Source organism: Corella eumyota, chromosome 1, assembly GCF_963082875.1.
Source record: "Corella eumyota chromosome 1, kaCorEumy4.1, whole genome shotgun sequence".
In the NCBI taxonomy this organism is placed as follows: domain Eukaryota; kingdom Metazoa; phylum Chordata; class Ascidiacea; order Phlebobranchia; family Corellidae; genus Corella; species Corella eumyota.
The window spans coordinates 6,550,717-6,570,535 of NC_137490.1; the positions used below are offsets into that span (position 1 = coordinate 6,550,717).

Below are 19,819 nucleotides of genomic sequence, written 5' to 3' on the forward strand. Positions count from 1 at the left end.
TTGTGTTAGAATCGCACAGGTCCAATTACCGTGTTTACAAAATATTTTTCGAAAATATTAATATTCATAAAAGTTATGAAACTTTTATTAAAAATTTATGAAATCTCAAAACCTAAAATTTTGTATTTTATTAGACGCGCATTGGCCTAACTAACATTCAAGATAAAACATTTCGCGAAAATTTTCAGTAAAACAAAAGTTTGAGGTAATTTTTATTTTGGTTTTCATTAGATCACGTGATATTTTTGGCCAATGATATTGCATACAAATTTTTTGAAAAAAAATAAAAAATTTTAAATCGAAAAATAATTGTTGTGTTAGAACCGCACAGGTCCAATTACCGTGTTTACAAAATATTTTTCTAAAATATTAATATTCATAAAAGTTATAAAACTTTTATTAAAAATTTATGAAATCTCAAAACCTAAAATTTTGTATTTTATTAGACGCGCATTGGCCTAACTTACATTCAAGATGAAACATTTTGCGAAAATTTTCAGTAAAACAAAAGTTTGAGGTAATTTTTATTTTGGGTTTAATTAGGTCAAAAGTCGCGCGAACAATTCAATGTACGCGAAAAAAAAATGTTTTTTTGTTCTTTTAATTATTTTCAAAAATTTCTTTATCTTGAGCATTAGTTATACCAAAACAGTTCTAAAAAAATTTAAAAATCAATGTCATAAATTTGTCATAACTCTCGGAAATATTAATGCTTGCTAAAAAATTTTTGCAAGCACGGCTGAACAGTGCGGTTTTATTGGTATAGTTATCTTTTGATTTAAAATAAAAAAAAATTTTTAAAACTTTTTTACTAGTGTGTTAGGTCTCGTGATCATATGACCAGCCCTATGTACGCAAAATACAAAAAATGAATGGTAAGTTGATTAATTTGAGTAGTCTAAGTTGGGAACCAAACCTCGGAACTCAGTACTGAGAGTTGTGGGCTTTTCGCACTGAACTAACTGCCACGATCTATCAATGATGCAAAATTGTATACATAGCTTAAGTAAGTTACAAAATAATAAAAAATTCTTTGTAATAATAAAAAAAACTAGATTTATTTGATAAATAAAATATAGTTCGAAAATATTTGATTATTTTTAACATAAATTTTTATAAATAAAAAAAGATATGCATAAACATTAACTCAGAATATTACAAACCTTTGATTTTTAATAAACAAACAAGCATTTATATATATAATACAAACAAAAACTAATATTTAACCCAGTTTTAAGTTGGTGATGTTGGGATATAAATTATAGTAAATTTTAAATTCTTAAAATTGATTTTTATTAAATAAACAACCATTTAAATATGATAAATAAACGAAAATTATTTTTCTAATATGTTTTTAAATTACTTATATTATAAAATACATCATACCAAATTTTTAATGCTTAATGTCGAACTTTAATTTTTAATGAACAAACCAGCATTTAAATATAAAAAACAAACAAGAATTGTTTTTTAATTTATTTTCGAATTATAAATATTATAAGATAAAACCGACCAAAATTTAAAAACCTAATATCAATCTTTAAATTTGAATAAACAAACACCCATTAATTAGTAATTAGTGATGAAAATTCTAATTTTAATTCATTTTTGAGTTAGTAATATCATGATATACAATTGACCAAGATTTAAAAAGTTAATAACAACCCTTAAATTTTAATAAACAAACACCTATTAATTAGTAATTAGTGATAAAAATTAAAATTTTAATTCATTTTTGAGTTACCAATATCATGATATACAATTGACCAAGATTTAAAAAATTAATAAAAAACTTTAAATTTTAATAAATAAACACTTATTAATTAGTAATTGGTAATAATTAAATGTTGTAAATAGGAGAATAAACACATAATCTGATAATAAACAACATACTAAAATTTCAGATTTTTAAATTCTAAGGAACTAAAGTTATCTTCTTTCAAAATTGGGACTAGAAAGAATAAAAATAATAATAATAATAAAAACTAGATTTATTTGATAAACAAAATATGGTTCGAAATAATTTGATTATGTTTAGCATAAATTTTAATAAATGAAAAAAGATATGCGTAAACATTTACTAAGACTAATACATATCTTTGATTTTTAATAAACAAACAAGTATTCAAATATATTATACATACAAAAATTAATATTTTAACCGAGTTTTAAGTTGTTAATATCAGGATACACATTAGACTAAATTTTAAATTCCTAAAATTGATTTTTGATTTTTAATAAATAAACAAGCATTTACATATATGATAAACAAACAAAAATTATTTTTTAAATATGTTTTTTAACTACTTATATTATAGAATACCCTATTAAATTTTAAATACTTAATGTCGAACTTCAATTTTAAATAAACAAACAATAATTTAAATATAATAAACAAACAAAAATTAAATTTTTTATCTATTTTTGAGATACTGCTATCATGATATACAATAGACCAAGATTTAAAAAAGCAATAACAATCTTTAAATTTTAATAAACAAACACCTATTAATTAGTAACTAGTAATAAAAATCAAAATTTTAATTCGTTTTTGAGTTACTAATATCATGATATACAATTGACCAAAATTTAAAAAGTTAATAACAACCTTTAAATTATAATAAATAAACACCTATTAATTAGTAATTAGTGATTAAAATTAAAATTTTAATTTATTTTTGAGTTACCAATATCATGATATACAATTGACCAAAATTTAAAAAGTTAATAACAACCTTTAAATTATAATAAATAAACACTCATTAATTAGTATTTAGTGATTAAAAATTAAAATTTTAATTTAGTTTTGAGTTACTAATATCATGATATACAATTGACCAAAATTTAAAAAGTTAATAACAACCTTTAAATTATAATAAATAAACACCTATTAATTAGTAATTAGTGATAAAAATTAAAATTTTAATTCATTTTTGAGTTACTGATATCATGATATACAATTGACCAAGATTTAAAAAATAAATAACAAACTTTAAATTTTAATAAATAAACACTTATTAATTAGTAATTAGTGATAATTAAATGTTGTAAATAGGAGAATGAAAACATAATCTGATAATAAACAACATACTAAAATTTCAAATTTTTAAATTCTAAGGAACTAAAGATATCTTCTTTCAAAATTGGAACTAGAAAAAATAAAAATAATAATAATAATAATAAGTATAATGACAATAACAATATGTTTCGAAATCTAAGATTTCGAACCATAATAATTTTCAGTATAACAAAAGTTTGAGCTATTTTATTTTGAGTTTAATTAGGTCACGTGATATGTTTGGCCATTGATATTGCATACAATTTTTTTTTTAAATAAAAAATCTTAAATTGAGAAATAATTGTTCTGTTAAAATTGCACAGGTCCAATTAACGTGTTTACGAATTATTTAAAAAAAATATTAATATTCTAAAGAAAAAAATAATAAAAATTTTAATTTTTTGAAAAAAAATTTTGACCACCAATACAACAAGTCAAGCTTAAGCAAAAAAAAATATCTTTAACTTTTGTTCTACTAAATATTTTCGCGAATTTTTTTTATCTTTTATGTTAGATAGGTCAATGGCATCTAACAAAATACCAAATTTCTAGTTTTAAAATTTAGCAAAAATTCAGTAAATGTGTCATAACTTTATTAAATATTAATATTTTTTAATAATTTTTTTTTAAATACGTTATTTTGTTAGTTAAATTTTGCAAAATTATTCAGTAGCAAAAAAGTTTGATCAAATTTTTATTTTGGGTGTTATCGGGTCACGTGACCTTTTTTGGTCAGTTGTATTTGAAAACAAAATTTTTTCCAAAAATTTAAAAATTTTAAATCCAAAAAAATTGTTTCGTAAGAACGGCGGGAGCCTTATTAACGCATTTGCGATTTTTTTTTATTTTAATATTTCTAGAAGTTATGACAATTTTATTAAAAATGTACGAGATTGCAAAAATGAAATATACCTATTTTACTTCTAATTTGTTTAATTATACTGAGGCATATTAAACAGTTATTGCTTCTAGAAATTCAGATAATTCTAACTTAGCAAACTTATAACCTTCTGTATTTGGTTTTTAAAGTAAAAAACTTGTAGTTTTTAATATTATTGTAAATGAATTTTTTCTGTTCTATTCCATTTTTCTCACATGTAAATTTTTATTGCCTAATTTTTATTAGTCATTGCGTTACTACATTTCACAATATCTGCATTTGGTTTCTAACAGTTTAGAACAATTATAAGGTAAATTAAACTAGATGATTACATAATATCTTGCGTTTTAACAGATGTAGTCAAGGAATTTAGTACCTCCTAGAAATAAAAAAATAATCGTAAATCGTAGCATATAGTGTTTAATATTATATTAGCAACGAAAAAAAATTAAATTTATATTCAAATTATTATGTTAATTTACCTTTCCCAAACAATGTCTAATCTGTAAACATCATTTGCCCATGGGCCACCTTTGCCATTACTACAAGACGAGGAATGCCCGTACTTCTTGTAGGTATGAACTGCGTTACGCGCCGATGCGCACCAACCACCATCTTGCACGGCAATGATGTCATACCCATGTGAAAGCGCAACGTCGGTGCACTTGTGAATAGAGTCTTCACGACTCTTATAGTTATCAGTAAGAAGGGGGTCAGAACCGTCCAACGGGGAGACTGCACGATTACTCGTATCGGCCCAACAACCAAGGTGTATAAGTTGAACTAAAACAAAAAACATTGACAAAAAACATTGACAAAAAACTAATAAAGTTATGCAGTCAACCTGTGCATATTGCATAAAGGTATAAATCTTAAATCATAATGACGTTTTGTGCAGTAATTAGATGGTTTATGGCCAAAATTTAATAGATTTAAAAAATTTAATATAAAGATAAAATTACATAATGTTGAATATAATACCTTTAGCAATGTACTTAATTTCGTACACTTGGTTTGCCCATGGTCCACCTAAACCATTTGATTTACAATCGTTGGATACGCCGTATTTTTGGTATGTACTTATTGCATTGTCCGAGCTAGCACACCAACCTCCGTTCTAAAAAAAATTGTTTAAACATTCAAGTCTTTCCGTTTACTTATTCACGTATTGCTTCTTCTTTTAATTTTTAATAGGTTTAAAAATTTAAATATAATTTAAATAAGATTTTTAACAAACTTACCTGGACTGCAAACATGCCGTTGTTATGGTTATTAGCAACCCGAGCACACTTCAGCAATGCCTTTTTTCTATTTGGGTATTCGCCATCCAATATTGGGTCTCCTTCCCGCGTTGGTATAGCTCGGTTACTTGTATCTTTCCAACAACCCAACTCATTGTAAGTTGCTAAATACAAAAAAAAACGGTTAAATTTTGCAAAAAAGGTTAAAAAACACAATATTACTTTACATATACTTACCATAGTAATACGTATAAGCGTGCGCAGCAAAAATCTGCATAGCTACAATTACGCAAACTAAGACAATTCTCATTTTAATTTTCTAAGGCGAAAAACGTACTTATTACCGACTTTAGGTGCAAATGAAAATTGACTTCGTGTTAAGGGTTTATATAGGCCTAGTTTAAGATTTATGGTTTATGGCCCTTCTTGGAAACGTTAGTCAATAAACGAAGAACTCGACATTGTTTGTGAATCTACTCAAAGTAGAATTCGAGGATCAATTTAATTAACATTTAAAACGCTTGTCAGCACGTACGCAAAAATATGCTAGCTTTGTGAAGGCGGTCGATTATGTTAAAACAAAATATGGCACTACAACTTTTTGATATAATTCTGGGTTTATTGTAATAAAAAACACTAACCAAAAAGAACATATTTTTTATTTAACAATTTTTTTCTAAATAAAGGTCAGAAAGAAAGTTTTGGAAAATATTGGTCATATTGAGTAGCCTTCTAGGCTACAAATTTTGTTGCTTATTCGTTTATCATTGGATTAAAGTTGTTTTGAAATTGGGCACATTACCTTAGAAATACATGTTATATTTTACATATTTTTGGAGTAGCGAATTTAACATATATTTAAATCATATAATTGCTAAAATATATTAAAAACAATTAACTTAAAGGAAAGCAAACAATAAGAATAAAATATTTTTAACAAGATCAAAAAAAAATAGAAGAATTTCTAGATAAAACTAATATGATAAAACATTATTCCAATTTTAAAAGTTTTTTTTTAAGTTAAAATAAATTCTTTTAGTAGTTTGAAAGTGTACTCTACTTTTTGAATATTAGTCATGTTATTTATTTGGCAGAAAGGGTTCCTGCAAAATAAGACGTTCGAAAGGGAACCTTTGTCAATATATTTAGAACTAGTCATTGTTTGCGTTGGTTTTCTTAAGTAAATTTTAACAAAGTCGTTAGTATAGTTTCTTGGAAGTAGGATCTAAAGATTTACAGACAAACACCCACGCTAAAATCTGTTGGCTTTATGAAGGTTGTTTGTTTTTTAAATTTATTAAACTACACGTTTGACCTTTTTTTTAATTATCCATTTCTACACCACCCCCCTTGAAAAATGGCTTATCATTTTTTTTAAAATGTCGACATAATTTTTTAATTAAAAGTTGTTCTAAAATTTCAATTTTTAGAAATATTACCATTCGGTAAAATGGATTTCGGTAAGGGCCTAGGCAAAAATAAGAGATATCTATACAAAAAATAATAAACTAGCGTTAACTATTTTTAAAACTTTGTTACTTGTGTGAAAATTCTCATAAATTTTAAGATGATGTTTAAAAAAAATCTAAATCAGTATTAAAGTTCTATTTGTATCATAATTTCACAGACTTGTTTTTTTTGCTCTAAAAGGCACCCTTTGTCAAAAAAATTAAAACCTGTCATGGTTTGCGTTTTGTTTTAAGTAAGTCTTAACAAAGTCGTTAAAATAGTTTCTTGGAATTAGGATATAAAGATTTACATACTGGCATGCTCGCTAAAGTATGCTAGCTTCATAGAAGCGGGTTGTTTATTTAGAAAATAAAACTGCACCTTTGACATATTTAATATAACTTAATTTATCGTTTTTAAATAGAAAAACACCAGCAATAATATTTTCTATTAACCATTTCTACACCACCTTCTGGAAATCGACCTTTCCAAGTAAAAACAAAATCGACCTAAATTTTGTGAATTTAAGTTTTTAGAAATAAATCTGTTCGGTAAAACGAATTTTAGCAATGTGCAATGTGTCTTTTAAGTCAGGTTCTAGCACGAACAGTGTAAGTTGGAAATGCGGGCAGATACGCTTATTAAGACAGATTCCTACGCATACAGCGCCACCTACCTTTTAAACTAAATTACTTTTGTGAAAATCCTTTTAAATTATGAAATCATTTTTATAAAAAAAAAAATAATTTAAATCTTAGTCTGTATTAAAGTTATGTCGACAAGCAGTATTTTACAATGAAAAGATTTTGGTAATCAAAATTTAAACAATTTATTCCAGAGTAAGGTTAAAAACAGTAACTTTAAACAATTTATTTAAAAGTAAATATAAACTTACCTTTTGGATTATTAAAACTTCGTCCAACTTGATTTAAATATTGGTCTCTTTCTACCATAAAGTTTTGTGTTGCACAGGGAATAATTATTAGATTATGAATTAATTTACATTTCTAAAAAATAATTAGTAATGTGTTAAGTTCTATAAATTGTTCTCTGTTTCTTATCTGGTATGTTTGATAGATTGTTAACAACATCTACCTACACGCTTGTATTAATTAGACAACACCCTTGTAAACGGACCTTTTATGGCCACATCAATATTCTGTATATAAAAGGAATATAAATGCATTTACAATTACTGGCCCCTTCAAATCTTATACTGTCTGCATTTCCTTTTTTATATAATATTTCATCAATTTTTTTTTATTTCCTAATCCTTCTTATGAACGCAATCAAAAAGTGTTGTTACATGTTTGGGATAAACCATTGACGCTCAAACTAATCATTTTTGTTGTATTTCTCTTTGGTTCTTAATTGTTTACCTTACTAAATCAAGTTGCCCTATTTTGTTTTGTAAAGCGAACAATTATTTTTCGTTCGACCGAACCGGACTAAGGCAAAATGCACAGTTATCGCTTTCAGCAATTAGCTTTTTGAATCTAGCTAACTTTTTATTGTTTTGTATTTAGTTTATCAAACCAAAACTTGCAATTTTGCTATTAATGTGAACAATAAAAATATTTTTTTATTTTGAAGTAAGATAAGAATAGTTTAGTAGTTTTTGATGACATTTATGTCACTGGGCGTTATCCTTTAAAGTTTCTCCTAAATTAACTTGTTTCATCTCAAACATCTGTGCTTATTAAAATGTTATTGAGCACTGGATATAAAAAACATGGTTTTTATTACTTTTTGGAAAATAAGATGGTAAACGATGCGCGTTTGCAAATAAAAATAAAAATCGCGTAGTTACTGTTGGTATGTTATATGAAGCTTATTTAACCACAAAAAGTTATATTAAGTCGATTTTAATACCATCGTTAAGAAAATTCCTTTATTAACTTGGTAGTAAAGTACTAAAGACGCTATAAAAATAACCGTTTTCATAGGAAATTGAATTAATAAACACAGAATTAAAAACCTACGCAAATGTTTGATGATATATTTATTAGATGATATAATTTATGATAATTTTCAATAGTTAGAAACTATAACAAAGTGACCTTTTTTATAGTGTAGTTTGATATAATTTGCAAAATTTAGTAAAACAGCGACATCTAATTTTTATACCGAATTACTTTTGGGAAATCCCCATAATTTCAAGCATGATTTAATAAAAAAAAACATTATTTTTTTAAGAAAAAGTTAAAAGTAAATTGGAAAGTTATCCGTGTTATTTGCACAAATTTGTTTTTGGTTCACTGCTACGCTAAAAATGTTAAGTTTACGTTTATACCTTGGACTAGGTTATCGTTCTTCGCGTTTTATTAAAACAAGGTAAAGTAAAAAACAATAAACCTGTTTTTAAATTACTACTTTTTTACATTCAGTAAAATTTAAAGTAAACCCTAACACAATTGTTGTTTTGGATATTATAACTATACATGACTTTTACTGATATATGGTGCAATTAATTACTCTACTAAAATTTTGTTTATGGAATCTTTCCCTACTTAATAACCAAACCATTTAACCAACAAAATATCAACTAAATTTTTTTTTTGTACTTACATACATTTATTATTTTTCTAGAATTACACACCATCAACATGCCAGAAGCATTGGATATGTGTTAGAAAACAAAAAACACAAACAATTTATTCAAAAAAACAAAGTTATTACTAATCTGTCATTACATCATACGAATTTTCAAACGAGGACATTGGCCTTGTCTGCAATCATTTTAAACCAAGAACAAGCATTTAATCCAAACTTGACAGAATTTGAACCCACCAATGCACTCCCAGTTACAGATAACTTAGAACCAATATCCACTGCTACAACACCAGCGCAAGAAAGTTTTGGAGATTATGGGTAATAATAAGCAAGACCAGCTGCAGGGTGTAGTGGTCAGAACACTTGGGTTCTGTACACGAGGCCTCGGGTTTGATCCTCACTGCTCTTATACCGTAGTGCCTTTTAGTAAGGTGCTCTAAATGGTATAAATTCCTGCTGAGTCATTACTTAATTAATCAGCAACTTAATTATTTATTAGCGATCTATAACCTAAAATATCCCAAACTGCCAAAAGCAAGGCTGGGTCTTGAGATTGAGTCAGGGTAATTGATGTTGCTCTATGTTAAGGCCCTGAAGTCGACTTTTCCAACAATAAATAAATACAAAAAAAATATATTGTTTTTAAGTTTTAAGAATGGGAAATATTAAATATAAATGCAACAACTTTGTTTCATTTTTAAACAACATAATTTCATTCTGTTGTATACACTGCAACCCAACTCAATTACCTTTTGTTTATACTTAAAAGATTAGGTGGACTTGACTTTTACCCACATCATTGGGTTCAGAACTTTCTAGAATTCATTCACACGGGTCTGGATGTGTCATGGATGCCGACCATTGCCATCGTGACAATTTGTATGAGATTAATTGGCGTGCCTGCTTATGCAAAAATGAGAAAGTTTATAATACGCTCAACTAACCATCAACCAGAACAGGTATAAAAAAATTTTTTAAATTAAAGCAAAATATATTTGGTTTGTGTAAAAACCAGATTACATATGATGACTCGTGTATGGTATGCAAGTTATTACAATTAGATTTACAATAGATCACCCTTGCCTTTGAATCCTTTTTTTCCAGCAAAACAAAGTGAGATTAATTTGATGGTATTTTCTTCTGTTGTATTTAGCTAAAACTACAAATTGCTGTTGCAACTGCACAAACCAAACAGGAAAAACTTAAGTTGCAAGCCGAGATGATGGATCTCTTGAGAGAAAAAGATATTAATCCGATAAAGGCACTTTCCTTTCAACTACCCACTATGATTACGTTTACATCATTCTTTTATGCTCTCAATCAAATGGTTGAGGTGTGTGTTTGTAGTAAATGTTTTTATTAATTTTGTTCAACCTTTTATTTATAATTTTCGTTGGCATAATATAAAATTATTAAAAAAATCATAATGATGAAATAATTCTGTGGATACATTTTTTAGGTTGGGTTACCCAGTTTAACTACCTCAGGAATGTTATGGTTTCAAAATCTAGCAGCTGTTGACCCTTTTTATCTCTTGCCTGTTTTATCGTGTACTTCTCTTTTCCTTCTCATGAAGTTTGGTGGTGCTACATCAGAAGTAGGGCCTGCTGCATCTAATAAAACTGTAAGAATTCCTTTTTTTAATTTTTTTTGCTTTGTATAAAAAAATTATTTTTAATTTTAAATTTTTTTTTTACAGGTTATGAAGTTTTTGCAATTTAGTCCATTTATAATCTTACCTTTTATCTTAACAAAACCAGCTGTATTTTTTGTCTTTTGGTTGACCAGTAACTCGTTTTCGTTTATTCAAATGAAAGTTTTTGCATTACCATCAGTACAAAAGTAAGTAAAATTTGCTGGAACAAATTTTTTGGTTTGCTATACAGTTACCTAATTTATGTTGTTCAGTAAAAATGTTGTGCTTTTATATATTAACATTTTTTTATTACGATATTAAATTGGAATTGAGAATAAAAATTTAAAAGAGTTAATCAGATTTTTTTTAATTTATAAAAAAATTCTTTTTAGATATTTTAAATTTCCGAAAGCGGTTGTACATTCTGCTGCAGTTCAGGAAGAAATGAAGCGAATGTCGAATCCGATCGAAAATATAAAGCGCTTACAAAAAGAACAAAAAGCAGCCATGGATGCTAGAAAAAAAGTTTTGCAACACATGCAAAAAATCGACTTCAGTAAAGACAAAACAAAAAAATAATATTTTCTAGGTTTTAATTAAATTTTTGTTTTGTGTAAAAAATACAGTTATTCTTAACTTAATAAACTAAAATAAAATTTCGTTGTTGGTATTTAAAAACATTAAACAGATTTAGGATGCATCTGGTACTGAATAAACTTAAGCAAACGATATTGTAGCTAATAATTTGTTTTAAAACTTGTTATTTTTTCCTGATTTAACTCTATTAGTTTTAAGCCAGCTTTACAAAACATACATGAGACTGCTGTTTAAATTAACAACAAACTTAGATTGCTATACAAATGCCTAATACGAAAAAAATGAGGCTGTCAGAAAATACCTGTCTAGGCTTAGTTATTAAAATTTTAAATTTGATAGTTAGTTACATTTTGCAGGTATTACACTGTCAAAATAAAACAAAATTGTTTTATATATCAGTTAGGTGTTGGTGCTATGTTTAAAGAAATACAGACGACTAGTTTTAACCTTAACTTTGACTTGCTAAGTTTCAATTAAAGTATGCCATCGACAGACTGCATTCCCCTTGGCTCCGATCATTTCTTGCCAATGTTGTTCGTCCGAATCACTGCTGCTGTTTTTGCCCAACGAAACCCAGCCTAAGATGTATTTTTTCTTAATTGTTCTTGAGCAGTAAACGCTTACCATTAGTGATACTTCGGCCAGTTGAAAAAGGGCCACCTGAATTAAGGAAACAGAAAACTTAGTTACTAAACGTGTAAAAATTTTATTTACGCAGCCCAGATTAACCAAAAGTTACGAAGATTTTTTGAAAATGTTTACAAAAAAAGGCTATGTGTGTGTTTTCACAGAACCTGACTTAGGGTTTGATCCCCAATACTCTCATGCTGTAGCGCTCTTGAGTACTTAATCAGCAGCGTAATTTTGGGGCAATTATAAACGATAATATCCCAAACTGCAACTCGAGACTGGGCCGGGGTAACAGTTGTTACTGTATTTTTGGGTCGTGAAGTCGACCCACATCGAGAATAAAAAAACGAGCAAATTTACGGCCAAAGCGTGAGGTCATATTTGTTGTCCCGACCTAGTCTCAAGTTTCATTAAAATTTTACTCTAAGCAAAAAGCATTTACTTGAAAGTAAAACGTTTCCATGTATCTTGGATTAGGTTGTGCTCGTTGTATCGCAGTTTTGCTTTGTGCCATTTCCTCACATCCAGAATTTAGTAGAACTATTTTTACAAACGTATCTAACAAAACAAAAATTATATAAAACACTTTTTTAAATGAATTAAATATTTTTTTACTAAACTTTTGATTGTATATGATATTTAAAGATACATCTATTTTTGACAACATTTTAAAAATACTCATCTTATGATTTTGGTATTTGTCTATTTTACCATAAAACTATTTAACTAAATAAACATATTTTTAAAATCCAACAACAATATTTTTCTCGAAATTCTTGTCGATATATTTTCGAAAAAAAAAGAGATTATCCACTTAAAAAATATCACATTGCTGGCGTTTTAGGGCATATGGTTGGGCATATGGTTTTGGATAAAAAAACCTACTGGGTAAAATAATTTTCGATATTATCTTAGTAAGCCATGCTTTTTGAGCATATCTAATACCTGGTGGCTTTGACATAGCGAGGTTTCGAAAGTGCGAACCCTTTACTACTTCGACGCACAGTCGACCAGTGATTTCGTTGTAAGATAAGGATAACAACAACTCGGGCAAACTCCCGCCGTGAGCTAACGTAGAAACACTCGAAACCTCGGTATCGTTGAGAGAGGCAACCGATAAACTGGGATCTCCTCTCTGTATAAAGATTTCATGAATAATTTATCGCGTTTTTATTAGGGAAATATTAACTTTTGGCTCGCATAAATAATCTATAGATTATAGGTTGCGGGATAATAAATTAACTTAAAAGTATTTGAAAAATGTTATTGAGAATAGTCAATACAATCTGATAACAACAAAAGGTTCACATCGCCAATGACAAATATTAATCAATTTATGCTCTACGTTTAAATGTTATAAACTTACATTAACGTCCATTCTCGGCTCCAATTGTAGGGTCACTGTTAACTGTGGATCCCTTAGTAGATTTAACTCATCAAATCTCATTGTTGCTTCGCCTATCAGTCTATCCTTAACCTTTTAATATGTTGTAACATTTAAACTATAAAATATTACATGAAATTGACAAATAACTTTGCTCACACGACCTTTGGTTACATTACAAAAAATCAATACCCATTATTATATTTATATACCGAACTGCATTTTCTGTAAATGTCTTTTGAATATTTTATGTAAGTGAAACAGGTAATTGTTAACAGTGATATTTAAATTACGTTATATACTTATACAGTATTTTATATATTGCTATTTACTCACTTTTCCGATCCCGTATAGTCGAACTCTTAGTCCAAGTCCCCTTAAATCTTGAGGTGAAATTCGGGATATTTTAAAAGTTTCGGAAAAGCGAGGAGAATGGATGTGTTGCACTTTGGTTTTGTATCTCTTTCTTTTCATTGGTAAAACAACAGCTCGCACCTTTAAATAAATGTTTGCTCAATTGGAATCAACTATAACAATCTGTTTTTTTTACAATATAAACACAAAACTCAAATAACTATTTAAGATGTCCAAAAACACTTTAAAATAAATGTAATCTTTTCAAAAAAAAATTTACCAATAATTTACTATTAAGAAGTTTGTACTTTTATTATTACCTGTATTATACTCGCTCCACCTCTGTCCTTAGACGGTAAATCATTTGCCTCGACAATCGTAATCTGTAACTTTCGCTCGCTCAAAAAGTACTGTACGGCGATGTCCAGCGTTCCACAAGCTGATATAGGGGGAATGTCCAGCGGACTGCCACGGTCGTCTGCGTTGTCATCGCCGTCACGTGGTTTTACGGCAATCGCGGCTGCAACTTCGTCGTCGGACTACAAACAATTTTTACTGGGCTCTTAAACTATTTTTTGCCATGCCATATTAACTAGACGTAATCTACTTTCTTTAAAATTTACCAATTAAAATAAAACAATAAAACTGTTACAAATAAATTAGTTTTGACAAAAATTTAACATTACTACCCAAACTTTAAATAATTTTTGAAAAAAATAACTATAGGTCTGTAACATAAATCTTACATCCAAAACGTTTGAAGATTCTCCTCTACTGCAAATACTGTCTTCTTCCATAACATTCCAATCTCCTGAACTCTGAGGATCTCTACTGTGGCTGGAGGGCGAAGAAAGCCCTGACAATGGCTCCATCTACAATCGGATTAAGTTTATTCAATTTTTCAACAAAAAAAAGAAAAAGGGCTGACTAATGGAATACAAAGAAATAAAGGTTTAACTTGGTGCGCCGAGCAGCATACAGAAGTCAAGAGACTTTTTGTACCTTTAATAAAATAATACACATGGACATATCTTACCATTAAAATATCACTTGATGACTTGTCAGATTTTCCGCCATCTGTGCTGCCTGTAAAAAAGACAAAATAACGTCTATATAATAAAAAAAGTAAAGATTTGTTTATTCGTTTTTTTACCGAAGTTTGAACGACTTCTGGTTGTATTTTCACTGTCAACCGCTATCTCTTGTTCTATGACTGAAATTCTAGAACTGGCAGAACCAGGCGATACTGCAAGTTGAAAATGTTGTTTAAAGGAACATATTTGTAGATAAATCAACAGAAAAACAAACACTATACTACAAAACGTTGTAATTTTAAAAGTAAGGGGCAGGCCTTATATCGTTATGTTAATACCAAATTTTGGCAGGCTATTAAAATAGTATCTAAAAGTTTTTGTTACATTTAAAAACTACATGACCAAATTTGTTAGTTTATTTTTTATAATTTGTTAAAAGACATGTAATTACCTCTGGCATGACTTAGGCTTCTTTTAGACGCAAGACTTGATGAGGATTGGTGGGATCTTCTAATTGATTTCTTTAAGTTTTGTAACATCTCTTCATCGCTGTCAGACGAAGTAGTGTTGTCCGATTCATCGTACGATTTTGCTGTAAATAAAAACGTAATTTAAGTAAAAAATGATTATGGGAAACAGGTTACCTAGAACTGTTTTTATGAAGTTTAAGATTGCACATTGGTGTCGATTTCAAAGAAAATCTTCGAGAAAACAAACACAAATATTGATCAAGCAATTCACCCAAGTCTATTTGCGATTTATGTACTTTTACCTTAACTGTTCTAAGCAAACACAAGGTTTAAAAGATTAAGGCTTCAAGTACACATACAAAAACTTGTGACTTTAATCCGATTAGATAAACAAGTATTATTTACGCAACAGTTGTCTACACTTTACCACCAAAATTGTGTACCTTTTTTCTGCACAGCGTCAGTATTTTTTGCCGCTGGTTTACCGATACTAGTAAGCAGCAAACCTATAGCATTTACAGTACTGCGAAACTTTTGCCCTGGGTTATCCAAGTTTGCATTATTTTCAATATTGCCTATGGTTGATACATTGTTCTTTGAGGTAGTTAAACTTTTAGTTGGTTTGTTGTCAAACTCGGTGTAGTTAGGGTCAAAATCAGCTAAAGAATCAAGCTCGCCGTTAGGCTTTGTGACGTCAGCATTGTTTTCTTTTATTTCTACACGGTATTCACTTGGATCGCACAAACTATCTTTAATGGACGAAACCGAGTTTTTGCGGTTGTCATTCAAGTTTTGTCGTTTGATTTCAGCGACTAAATCGTTTCCTGTTAGGCTGCTTTCGACAGCACCCATTTTAAATAATATTCCGTTAAAACAACATAACAATTTGGTCATTTCTAGTCTAGTAGAAACATCTTTTCCTACATGAGATAGCAAAGTATTAAGTTAAGGTAAATATGCTTTAACGACACCTTACAAAATCCTACCAATCCCATTGTTTACTTTATTTTCTCACAAAAAGACAATTAATTCTTTAAAACAAACCTTCAATAAACTTGAACTTTTTACTTCCCATTTTAAACCTTACAAAGATAATATCGTTTACTGCCTTAGTTTATAACTTTTACTGCCAAACCCTAAGACATATACGTACTAGTTTCTGTTAAGCACTAAACAAGCGGAACCACACGTTCATATCATATTAAGCGTAACCACAAAAGAATTGCCTCAATATTATTTTAACCATTCAATTTATATTTCTAATTGGAATCTTTTCTACACTTTCTTTGTGAACTGCCTTGCTGCCAGCCAAAATGAGTTTTAACTAGGTGCGCAGCAACGAGGTGCTGTTTTTGCTTAAGTTAGCGCCTGAAGGCCACTTCTAACTAAATCAATCGTAAATTCTGATAACAAACGAGCCTATACTATGTGTCTGTTTGACCAATTTTTTACATTCTCGGGTTACGATCTTTTAATGGTGCATACTAATAGCCAGGGTAAAAATACAGCTAAATTATTTATATACTTCGACGAAAAAAAACAATAATTCTTAATTTTTTTCTTGGAACTTTTGGGTAAAGTTGTAATCTAAGCCACATAGCTGATCTAATAAAAACGGAATTAACGTTACATCTTTGTTACTCACTTAAGCGCAATGTTATGTAATTAAATTAACTAGAATTTCGTGCTTGGTCTAAGCTACCTAAAACCGTAGTCTCCGCCTACGCAAAACAAAAACGAAAGTTTAAAATGTTTGCCTAAGGAGTGTCTTGGAATTCAAATAAATCCAAATACTAACACAACTGTGTGTTGACAATGTAAATAGCATTGAAAAGGAATTTTTGCGCAATTTTAGCCCAAATTTATGACGTAAAACGTGGAAATGATATTTCTCTTTAAACCTTTTATATATAGCCTAAATTTGTTGAACTTTAGGATTAATGTTGGAATGAATATCTTTCTATTTAAATAAGGTTATCAAATTTGAAACGTCATTTTATAACATGGGTATATCAAGCACTATGCGGTTACAAAACCAGGCTTAAATTCTATTTTAATCCACTAGGTTCAGTTTTATTCTACCAGTACGTGTAACCCATTTAACCATGCTTAAAAACGCTAAACAACGAACAAAGCACAAATAATTTACCCAATGCTTCAGCAGATGATTGGTATTTGTTAACGTCGAAGCGATCGCAGCCGCGACATGACTTGAAGCAAAGTGATTTGGTGAAGTAAAGATAGAAAACAATAATGATCAAGGTCGAGCCAATAACCGCCCCAAGAAATATATAGGCCGGCTCAATATCTAAATAAAATAAATCTTATTGTTTTAAAGGTTCAAAAATTATAAAAAAAAACAACAACAACAAAAAAATTGTAATTCATAAAATGCTAATTTTGTGTATTTGCCTTTTTTTGCTATACAAGTGGTTATACAAAATGCGTATATTGGCAAACATTTAAATAAGGTAAACAGCATACGGGATATTGACATGATCTTGTGTTTTTTGATTTTGATATTTCCTGTTTAAAACGGCACAAGGCCTAAACCACAATTTATCTTGTCAAATGTGGTGGCATTTGGACTGAATAGAAAAAGTATATCTTTGCTATTAATTATTCATATTGTTAGTACAACAATGTTACTCATAGGAATTGCTATAACAACTGCCAAGGGTGCAATGTGAATTTAATTATGTAAGTTATTATACAGACACGTGGTTAAAATCCTATATCGACCGTAGCCAATAAGTTTTTGCCAGAAATTTGTAAGCAATTTTTTTAATTTATTTACTTTGTTTTTAATTATAACGACTACTTACTTTCGTCTGGCTTTGCAGTTATCATTCTTAATACAAATAAGAGACTTTAAACAATAAAGAAACTAGCACCATCTAAAATATAACAAAGCATTTATCTGTAGCATAATGTCTGATTAATGACCGTTTTGTTTTAGGATTTTTGTAGTTTTTTTTTTTTATAACATACATATGGACAACACAAGCTGCTAGCTATTTCTGTTATACTTGTTAATAGAAAGCATACGATATAATTAAGAGTTACAAAAGCTCAAATCTTAATTAATAAGCTGCCTAAAAAATATATGTATATATAACAAATAATCAGTATGTATTTGTAGGTATACATATACAGTTAGCTAACCTAAAACATAAATCCCTTAATAAAATACGCTGTTTAAAATATTTTCTTAAAACCAATGCATATTCGGAAAAATAAATTACCTGATCTGTTTATTAAAATATATATATCTTACATTAAAAAGCTGCTAAAAATGCATAAGCTATAGGAAAATAACACGCACATAATAGCCACTGAAAGCGTGGTACCAACTAATCACATAACGGAAGCTGTTGCCATTAGACACATCGTAAAAAGGACAGAACCATGCGTGCTCGTTTAATTTACATCATTTCAGTGTCAAAGCTTAATGCATTTTTGAAAACAGGATTTGTAATTTGTAACGAAAAGGTCGTTAGATAAATGTCAGGAATTAGTGACACGGTGTTATTTTGAAAGCAAAAATGTTTTTATTTACATAACCCGGCATCTGTTTCCGTTTTAAGGTTTAAAATAACGGGATTTGTTTAAAACTTTAATTTGTTTTGCATTTAGCAGTTTTTTTTAATATTTAAATACAAAATTAATTACATTGATTTACTTTTAGGCCTACTGGTCCATAGAAATACTACAATAAAAATGTGCGACAAAACCTTTATATTTTAACAAATAAAACAAAAATATAAAAAAAACTAATACCCAATGCACTTTGAAGTCTTTCATTTAAAACACCAGTTCTTTTATTAATTTAATATATATATGTATATATATAATTTAGAAGTTAATAAATTAATTTCAATTTTTAGCGGCCAATGGTATCTAAAACTACATGCATATCCAAACTTAAAAAATTTACTAGAAGGAAAAGTGTGTATTATAATTGTTTTAAAAATATTGCATTCAAAAATCGCTACGGAATAGGTTATACGCTAGAGTGCGCCAAAGCATATAAACTAAATCCATTTTTTTTGTTTCGCCCGGTAGTGTGGTGAACTGGTCATGGCGTCGGACTACGATCTGCAAAGTTTTGGGTTCGAGCCGCACCAATGCCACAACTAGTCGCCCTTGAGCTCAGCGTTCACGGATACCTCAAACACGTCCCAACCGCACATTTAACCTATAAAAATATCAAAAACACATCGCCATAAGGGAATATGAAAAAAATGATTCATTTTATTAAAACAATGGGTTATAAAACTTATTGGATGCATTAAAAGTATTTTGTTTTGAGATATATTTGTTTAACTGTCAATAAAATATCATAAAGCGGAAATTAATTTTAAGTCGACAACCCTCAAAACCAAAAACTCATAAATATTTACCCTTCACACTAACGTTATCATCACTTTAAAATTATATTTCATTTAAAAATAGATGATTTTTGGTCGTGCTCGGCAGGTAAGACACGATGTGTCAAGTTGAAATAAATATGTAAATTGTTCTATGAGCATA

At 28.6% G+C, this 19,819-nt stretch overlaps 3 protein-coding genes across 4 annotated transcripts; 1 reads left to right on the forward strand and 2 right to left on the reverse strand.

Annotated features, from left to right (window-relative positions):
• Nucleotides 1–4,307: 4,307 nt before the first annotated feature.
• Nucleotides 4,308–5,516, reverse strand: LOC145750358 (uncharacterized). Its single transcript, XM_082566415.1, has 5 exons — nucleotides 5,417–5,516; nucleotides 5,180–5,343; nucleotides 4,920–5,055; nucleotides 4,421–4,721; nucleotides 4,308–4,317 (listed from the first exon to the last, which is right to left on the reverse strand). The coding sequence occupies exons 1-5, from the start codon at nucleotides 5,487–5,489 to the stop codon at nucleotides 4,308–4,310; spliced, it is 684 nt and encodes a 227-aa protein (XP_082422541.1). The 5' UTR covers nucleotides 5,490–5,516.
• A 3,307-nt stretch (nucleotides 5,517–8,823) lies between these two features.
• LOC145746274 (mitochondrial inner membrane protein OXA1L-like) lies at nucleotides 8,824–11,535 on the forward strand. Its single transcript, XM_082564524.1, has 7 exons — nucleotides 8,824–8,962; nucleotides 9,218–9,499; nucleotides 9,951–10,140; nucleotides 10,335–10,514; nucleotides 10,641–10,805; nucleotides 10,881–11,023; nucleotides 11,210–11,535. Exons 1-7 carry the CDS (start codon nucleotides 8,901–8,903, stop codon nucleotides 11,394–11,396), a joined length of 1,209 nt encoding a protein of 402 aa, XP_082420650.1. The 5' UTR covers nucleotides 8,824–8,900; the 3' UTR covers nucleotides 11,397–11,535.
• LOC145746260 (synaptotagmin-14-like) lies at nucleotides 11,127–18,183 on the reverse strand. Of its 2 annotated transcripts, XM_082564513.1 has the most exons (12): nucleotides 18,112–18,183; nucleotides 17,436–17,594; nucleotides 15,268–15,408; nucleotides 14,936–15,028; nucleotides 14,819–14,868; nucleotides 14,529–14,654; nucleotides 14,103–14,321; nucleotides 13,765–13,923; nucleotides 13,411–13,521; nucleotides 12,990–13,179; nucleotides 12,487–12,602; nucleotides 11,127–12,074 (listed from the first exon to the last, which is right to left on the reverse strand). In XM_082564513.1, exons 1-12 carry the CDS (start codon nucleotides 18,134–18,136, stop codon nucleotides 11,877–11,879), a joined length of 1,587 nt encoding a protein of 528 aa, XP_082420639.1. In that variant the 5' UTR covers nucleotides 18,137–18,183; the 3' UTR covers nucleotides 11,127–11,876. The 2 variants fall into 2 exon arrangements, with proteins under 2 accessions (XP_082420639.1, XP_082420630.1); XM_082564504.1 differs by lacking the exons at nucleotides 17,436–17,594; nucleotides 18,112–18,183 and adding an exon at nucleotides 15,730–16,201.
• Between the last annotated feature and the right edge of the window lie 1,636 nt (nucleotides 18,184–19,819).

Excerpts from the sequence above, each read along its gene's own strand:
- LOC145750358 (XM_082566415.1), bottom strand. The coding sequence starts at position 5,489 with ATGAGAATTGTCTTAGTTTGCGTAATTGTAGCTATGCAGATTTTTGCT. Across the intron at positions 5,344-5,416 it reads CGCTTATACGTATTACTATG|CAACTTACAATGAGTTGGGT; the intron begins GTAAGTATATGT and ends TTTTGTATTTAG. Across the intron at positions 4,722-4,919 it reads AATTAAGTACATTGCTAAAG|TTCAACTTATACACCTTGGT; the intron begins GTATTATATTCA and ends TTTTTGTTTTAG.
- LOC145746260 (XM_082564504.1), bottom strand. The coding sequence starts at position 16,180 with ATGACCAAATTGTTATGTTGTTTTAACGGAATATTATTTAAAATGGGT. Across the intron at positions 15,409-15,729 it reads TGACGCTGTGCAGAAAAAAG|CAAAATCGTACGATGAATCG; the intron begins GTACACAATTTT and ends TTTTATTTACAG. Across the intron at positions 15,029-15,267 it reads AAGCCTAAGTCATGCCAGAG|TATCGCCTGGTTCTGCCAGT; the intron begins GTAATTACATGT and ends TTCAACTTGCAG.
- LOC145746274 (XM_082564524.1), top strand. The coding sequence starts at position 8,901 with ATGTTAAGTTTACGTTTATACCTTGGACTAGGTTATCGTTCTTCGCGT. Across the intron at positions 9,500-9,950 it reads GAAAGTTTTGGAGATTATGG|ATTAGGTGGACTTGACTTTT; the intron begins GTAATAATAAGC and ends TATACTTAAAAG. Across the intron at positions 10,806-10,880 it reads CTGCTGCATCTAATAAAACT|GTTATGAAGTTTTTGCAATT; the intron begins GTAAGAATTCCT and ends TTTTTTTTACAG.